The sequence below is a fragment of the Megalops cyprinoides genome, chromosome 25 (assembly GCF_013368585.1).
Source record: "Megalops cyprinoides isolate fMegCyp1 chromosome 25, fMegCyp1.pri, whole genome shotgun sequence".
Classification (NCBI taxonomy): Eukaryota; Metazoa; Chordata; class Actinopteri; order Elopiformes; family Megalopidae; genus Megalops; species Megalops cyprinoides.
Genome location: NC_050607.1, coordinates 8,422,098 through 8,429,672, shown reverse-complemented (window position 1 = coordinate 8,429,672; position 7,575 = coordinate 8,422,098). Strand labels below are relative to the sequence as shown.

The following is a 7,575-nucleotide window of genomic DNA, read 5'->3' as shown; positions in this document are numbered from 1 at the left end:
CTACTCAGGTTAGCCATGGAAGAGCTGCGATTAGTCTTGCTTATTCCAGTGTTAGTTGCTAGTATACAGGTAAATACTGATAATCCAGGAGTTGGCAGTGAGCAGATAAATTAAGTATCAAGTAGAATCTAGGTCCGGTGTTCCTCTTTTGAAGTTCAAAGCTTTTATTCTCACTCTTATGACAGCACCAAAGAAATGCTTTTTAACACTGATAGATGATTTCTCTTTCAGTCTGTCAGCCAATCGTGCATCACCACGGACTAACGTCTGAAAAGAATGAAACGGAGTCCCAGGAGGCCCCTAATCCTCAAGAGGAGGAAGCTGCCCTTTCTGAAACACGAGTCGGAGACCCCTCGTGATGAACCTGACGGGCTGCAGCGCAGCGAGCCACCAGCGCCCTCCAGTGGAGTGCATGTCCCAGATGGCGTTCGCATCGTGGACCACCCCTCCCTGCCCAACACCCAAGTGGTGGTCATCCCCAAAGCCGCAGACCTCCAGAGTGTAATTGATGCTCTCTCTGCCAAAGGGAAGGAATGTGGCCCCCAGGGGCCCAACAAGTTCATCTTGCTGAGTGGAGGGAGCGGCAGTGTGGAGGACTGGCCAGCCTCTCTGGGCCTCCCTGCTTTGGAAGAGGACAGTGGTACTTGTGTCAGCAACTTAGAACTCAGCACAGGGCCAGAGGAAGGTGCTGTTCAGCAAGACGGAACAGACTGCCCGATGGACTCCAAGCCCCTGGCCACTGTGAAACCTTGTGAGTCTCTTCTGAATCTACAGCTTCTGCTCAGCATGGATTCATTTTTATTCTGACTTGCAGTACCAACTGGGTGATTTTTACATTTGTCTTACATCGCTGCATAAATGAGGGGAAAAAACTGTCTGAGCCTGATAATTTTAACAGGAGGGACCTTTTGAGAGTGAAGAGACTTGATTTATGTTTCCTGTTTCATGAGTTCTGTTTCCTGTTGCTTAGCGAACAAGCAGGTGGACTGCAGCTCGCTGGATGACAGTTTGACCAACATCCAATGGCTGGGCGGTTTGTGCACAGATGGTTTGAGATCAGATCCCTTTAGAAAAGCCTCCAATAAGGAGAACCGGGAGTCCTGCCCCCAACGTATTCAGGTCAGCAGGCTTACGAGAGCCTCTTGCATTTGCACTTATTTGTTTGGCAGACATTCCGATCCAGGTTGACTTAAATGATCACCATGGCAAAATACATAAAAATACATATGGCAGAAGCAACAAGAACAATGAGAATATCAGCACAGAGCTGTTGTTAACACAGTGATGAAGCATCAAGCTGATAAACTGTTCAGTTATAAGCAGACAACAGGAACTGGTTTGTAAGGTCTTCCAGTAGTTACGTCCAGGCTTGTGTGACCACTGCATCACACAGGTGGCGAGAAAGCTCACTGATCTCAGGACAGTGACTGAGATGAGAACGACATACAGGGGTGGATGAGGTGATTGTCAGCCTCTCGGTAAAGCACTTTTAGTCCCTTGAATGCACAGGTTCAAGAACACATTCCTAGGTAACTCACAGTAAATATGTCTCTTCCAGTTACCATGATTTAGAGATGAGCTGCTAATTACTGAGCTACATGCTGAAGGCTGCTACTGAGAATAGAACAATCAATAGTAAAAAGTGGGTGCTTGAAATGTTTCTGTTTTGTTAACAGTGATTATATTTACATTTTGTCTCTTAGCAGATGCTTTTATCCAGAACAATGTACATATGAGTAATGACATTTCACAATAAATTTGCATTATTGACATCAAGCAGACACTTATACAGAGCGACTCACTCTAGAAGTCAAGAACAAAAGGCATCCAGCTAAATGTTACACAACCAAGAAATCCATCATCCACACATGCACAAGAGTTATTGTCAAGCACACGAGGCTCAGACCATAAATGCAAACACAATATACAGGAATGTACCATTCCAACACAATGCCAGCACATTCCCAGGGTCTCCCTGGGTTTGTGCCACATAGTTAATTATGTTAATGTAACAGTGAAGAAATACTCCCTCCGTGGCTTCTCTAGATGGATTTAAACAGACTCCCTTGTCTTTGCATGACTCAGTCTTCATCTGATGAGGCTGCCACTTTAGCTGTTGCTTCATTGCAGACACACCCAATAAATACTTTGGACAGAAAATGAGTGGATGAGCAGCCAATTGAGAGGGAGCAACAAAACTTTTACCTGTTAAAACATTAAGATCTATTCCAAACATTTTTCTTCAAGGATGTCAGTTCCTGAATTATGGTAGCAGTGAACTGGACAAACACATGTCACATTGCACATCGACAGCAATGTGGAGTGTCTGGTCTAATGTAAAGGGAATGTGCTGATTTTCCTGACTTTCATTGTAGTGTTCCCACTCTTCTGTTCCTCAGCACCCCCAAAATTCTGGTGTGGCGCAGAGACCCCCATACTCCTACATGGCCATGATTCAGTTTGCCATCAACAGCAAGGCAAGTAGGAGGATGACCCTGAAGGAGATCTACACCTGGATCGAGAACCACTTCCCTTACTTCAAAAATGTGGCCAAGCCAGGCTGGAAGGTAAATATGCTGAAGCAACTGAACAGCCCAATGGCATATGAGCAGTATTGAAAGCATAAAAGCCATTGTTGATCTGGGGACAGCAATGTTCACTTTTTTGTAACAAAAAAATAAACCTTGTTGGGCATCTCTAAAACTAACTGGTAAGCCACCTGAGCCTTTAATTGAAAGGGTTTGGAGGCCTGTGTATGAACTTAGAACCAGTGGATTGACTAGTTGAGTGGATAGTATGTAAAATGTGATTTATGCAATCTAGATACCCTTTGTGAGGGTGTCTGCTAAGCAGAGCGTCCTTCTATGTGAGTTGGCTGATTTTGGACTGTTTTCTATTTTATGGTCCCTTTAGAACTCTATCCGCCACAACCTCTCCCTGCATGACATGTTCATCCGAGAGACCTCCCAGGATGGCAAGATCTCCTACTGGACCATCCGTCCAGAGGCTAACCGCTGCCTGACCCTGGATCAGGTCTACAAGGTGAGTGTCCCAGCGAAGGCTTTTTGTACTGAGGTTTCAACAGACATTCCTCAGTGACCCTAATTCAGCATGTGCTTGTTGCAAAAGCATTGATCAGTCCTCTCTCTAGACTGTTCATTCAAATCACTATCCAAAATTACATGATCAAATGCTTTTGAAGTACAGGGAAAACAGGGTGAAATGATTGGAGTTTATTGTTTTTCTCTGACTTTGTCTTTTCCCCCCACCCTCCTCCCACAGCCTGTATCGGATCCAGCTGCCCCCCACTCTCAACAGGCTGCACATGTCTGTGAGCAACAAGTAAGCCAACCCCTTAATGCCCCCCCCACCCCCAAGCTGACTCCAGGGCAGGGCATGTGTACATTTGCCAGGATCTTGTTTTTGTGCTGATCTGTTGGAAATGAGATTTAGGAAGAGACCTGAGGTGCAGGCAATGAGCCATGGTCATCCCTCTTTCACTTCAGCAGGTTGAGGACACTGACCTTTGACCCTGTGCAGGTCCAGTTCAGGTTACCTTCATCAGCTGAACTGCAGTATATGGCAGGAGGAGGGGTGTAGGCCCTCAAAGCTTAGCTGGTGTGAGATATTAACATTGGAAATCTCCCCACAGCAGCAGAAGCCAGCTGTCCCAGAGATGAAGAAAGTAACAGTTGCAAGCAGCTTAGGTGAGTGAGCAGAGGGGTGGAGCTTGGATGTAGAGCAGCCAATTAGTCCGCATAATTGGCCCTCTCATCTTCTTTTCCAATCAGCTTTCAGAGATTATTGGCTCCTGTGACTCTTTTCTCTTTAACCCCAATCAGAGAGAAGGATGAAGCCTCTACTACCTCGCACCGACTCCTACCTGGTCCCCATCCAGCTGTCTCTCAGCCCATCTCTCTTCCTGCCCTCCTCTGCACAGCTCCCCCTAGCTGCACCGCTGCAGAATTGCAGCTCTTCAGCTGCTGATTTCCAGGGAGGAGGCAAGAGGGTCCTTATTGCCCCCAAGGTAAAGCGTTCTTTGCAGACTGCTCGCTCACAGGGTCTCCTGAATGCTGTTCACAGGTGGAATGTCATCCAGTTTGAAGCTTTGCAATTTACTTACCTCTTTGCTTGCTGTTTCTCAAAATCTGAGTTTTATTTTAGTTCTAAAAGTCAAATGTGACCTTCAACTGGGATGAAACTGAAATCCAGTAAGGTTTTGACAGTGTAATTACCGTTTGTATGTCTGTGTGTGGTTCTGCAGAGTGTCCCTCCCCCAGTGGAACTGTTGAAGGAGGAGCCATTTTCTGTCCCCTTGACCTGTGAGGCCCCTATGGCCCCACCCCCACATCCGAGGAGAAGAGAACTCAGTGGCTCTCGCCGCAAGCAGTGCCTGGCCCCGCCCTCCAGGGAGGAGCCTGTTCTCCTGTTCCCTGACAGCACCTTCTTTGACTCAGGCCTGACCTCTGACCTCTCCACCTCCCAGGACACGCGGGACGCTGAGCCCGACAGCCCTGGCAGGGTGTACGCGTTTAAGACGCCCATCAAATGCAGCCGACCCGCCTCCTCCACTCCCAGCAAGCCCGTCACGGGGCAGCCCCCTCCCACACTGCCTGAGCCGTGGGTGGCGAGCCCTCAGGGCGAGGAGGGCCGTGATGTGCTGGAGTTCAGCCCCATTCGCACACCTTGCGGAGTTGCTCTCACACCCCAGCACCATGGCCACACCCCCTTCAGCCTCAGTGACACGCCCCTCTTCAGCTCCCCTCGTGAGCTCCTCACCTCCCACTCCACCCACTGCTCCCCAGGGTCCCAGCGCCCGCGGCCCTGCTCCCGGGAGCTGCAGACAGGGGGCGCCACCTTTGCCAATCGCTCCCTCACTGAGGGGCTTGTGCTGGACACCATGAACGACAGTCTGAGCAAAATCTTGGTGGACATCAGCTTCTCCGGGCTGGAGGACGAGGAGCTGGACATGTGCAACATCAGCTGGTCACAGCTCATCACTGAACTGAAGTGATCTGCCACACCCTGCTGGTGGGCCCCACTTCCTCTGTCTGTTTGGCTGAGGATGGGCGTGCACTGTGTGTGTGACTGTTTTTTGTTTCCTGCCTGGTTCTGCACTGCTTCCCACGCTGGTTTGAAGGAAAAGCAAATAAGCACAAATACACCAGTCTGCTCTCCTGGCATAACTGGTGAATGTAAATAGAATTTGTTTAAATTTGCACATTCTGTATATTTGTATTATTTGGTTGTTTCAAATGTAAATTGATAAAGATGGATGCACCTAATTGCTGAGTAAGACCACCATGCTAACGTGTTTGAACCTGTCATTAATGGGATCTTTGTGAGCAATTAAATTTAGCATGATGTATATGTAATCATTTATAAAATCAGAACATAAGGGAATAAAATGACTTTAATTTCCTCATTCTGTGAGGTAATATAGATTCTAAGACACAAATTTTCTGTTTGCAGAACATCAATGGCCTTTTCAGCTATCTTTTTGTGATCTCATGGACACAGCCAATGACATTCACTAGTAGGGTGCCACAAACTCCAGGCATCAAACCTGCACGCTATGAGAGACACCTCTGACCTAAGTCACTCACATCAATGTCATGCATTCAAGAGGAGAGAAAAGCATTACTAAATGTTATGTTTCAACAAGTTTGAAAGCAATCCTAATAAAGACTTTAACATCCAGTTTGGGACAGAGCAGGTTTGAGTTTTCAACACTGGAGTTTATGGCATCATTTAGCTAGACCCTTGTGTTTGCAATTTATACTAGATTTTATTTATTTTATTTTATTTTATTTTTATTTTATTATAGATTAGTGTATTTCTGTCCATTTACCGTAGCTAACTAGCCATAGGTTCAGCAATGTCAAGTCCAGTTATAATCGTGTATTAGAGTTGAGAATTAGGCAAGTTTAAGTAATTCGGTAGGGAAATTACCGCCAGGTGGCGCACGTTGGCAGTTGTATACACCTATTTGTGTAAAGTACTGCACCATCTGTTAAGAGGCAATCAGGGTAACGAGGATGAGCGGCATTAAATTCCTGATCATGGGGTTCGAAATGGAGATTCTTGCTGGATAAGGATAGCCGTCTTGTAATAGTTTATTAGAGAAGTACTCCGTTCATATGTCAATGTGATTTCCCCTCTTGTCCATTACAACCAGTATCTAGAAGAAAATGCGTAAAAACCTTCACTAAAATTGTGGTCAAGTGTGTTTATATACTGTAGCTACACACTGATATATCAAACATTAAAGGTGATTTCTGTGACAAAAATAAAAAGGAGAAATAGCTACGCTATGTAACCGAGAGGAAAAGCTATATTCATATTGTTTTAACTGCTGTTGCCGGGTCTGATAAAGCGCTGCATTTCATAAAATAGTGGAGAAGTCGCGCGCTGTGACCTAAGCACAGCTGCGAAATTCGCGCTAATGTTAATTGACCAATAAAAACGGTCGCTGGGATTGTTGGGTGCAAATTTAGTAACCTTATGTTAGGTATTTTGCGGAAGGCGATGGCTGTGATTACGGCTGAGGTACTTCTGGTGGTAAATATTAAGTTTCGTTGTAATGTTTGAAATACAATACTGCAACAAGTCATTTGTATTTACTGCTTACGTACGAAACACATTTTAACCTGAAATTAACTAGATAAGGAAATTTATGGTTGGTAACGGCTAGCTTTCTAATGAACTACCTTCACGTGCAAACTACGTGAAGCGTCCTCAGGTTAAACGTAACATTTTAGCTTGCTAATTCTTAATTTTAGCTATGTAAGACAAGACTTATTTGAGATCCTTAAAAAAATGTTGTATGTTATTATAGTCTAGTTCGTTTCTAGCAGTGTGTGAAGTTTCATGTAACCACCTCTAGCCACTACTATTACAAACCATGGTGACGTTAAACCAGTGAGGTAAGTTAGCTAAGTGTACTTCAGTGGCAGTAGGGGAAAAATCCCCATTAATTAATTTGCACTTAGGTCTCTTACTTTGAAATAATTTCTACAATCCACTTAGTACTATTAATCCTTTTGAGCACTTAACAACAAGACTAAATCCCAAGACTGGAACCCGAGACCTGTTCTGCTATTCTTTTTCACTTACTCGAGAGGTTTTGTGTCTGTGTAATGTGGTGCGCGGGAATAAACGCAGTAAACCAGATTTTACATAACGAAGGGATTGTAAAACATGAACACAACCCTCTTTGATTTAGAGATGTCTACATTCAGAAAGAACGGAGTAACCAAGCCACCGTTGTCTCGCTTGACTCACGTTTTACTATATGTATGTGTGTGTATGTGTGTATATATATATATATATATATATATATATACACACACACATGTATGTACATACATTGTAAAACAGCTTCTTTTGTATAAAACTGAAGGTTCATGTATCATTTTTAGAATTCTTTATCTATTTTGAAATGAATTTATATTGCCAAGAGTATATTGGTATATTGTCAAGAATAATTCAGATTGCAGCACTTCTTGTTCACAGTTCTGCAGTCTAGCAGTTATGCCTAGCCTGTTTCTTAAACCATGTTAATACTGACTCAAA

General features: G+C 44.7%; 1 protein-coding gene across 1 annotated transcript; it reads left to right on the top strand.

Annotated features, from left to right (window-relative positions):
• The first annotated feature begins 276 nt into the window (after positions 1-276).
• On the top strand, positions 277-5,014 carry LOC118771673 (forkhead box protein M1-like). The gene is made up of 7 exons (XM_036519681.1): positions 277-646; positions 971-1,119; positions 2,400-2,567; positions 2,914-3,042; positions 3,653-3,707; positions 4,281-4,797; positions 4,879-5,014. Exons 1-7 carry the CDS (start codon positions 277-279, stop codon positions 5,012-5,014), a joined length of 1,524 nt encoding a protein of 507 aa, XP_036375574.1.
• The last annotated feature ends 2,561 nt before the right edge of the window (positions 5,015-7,575 follow it).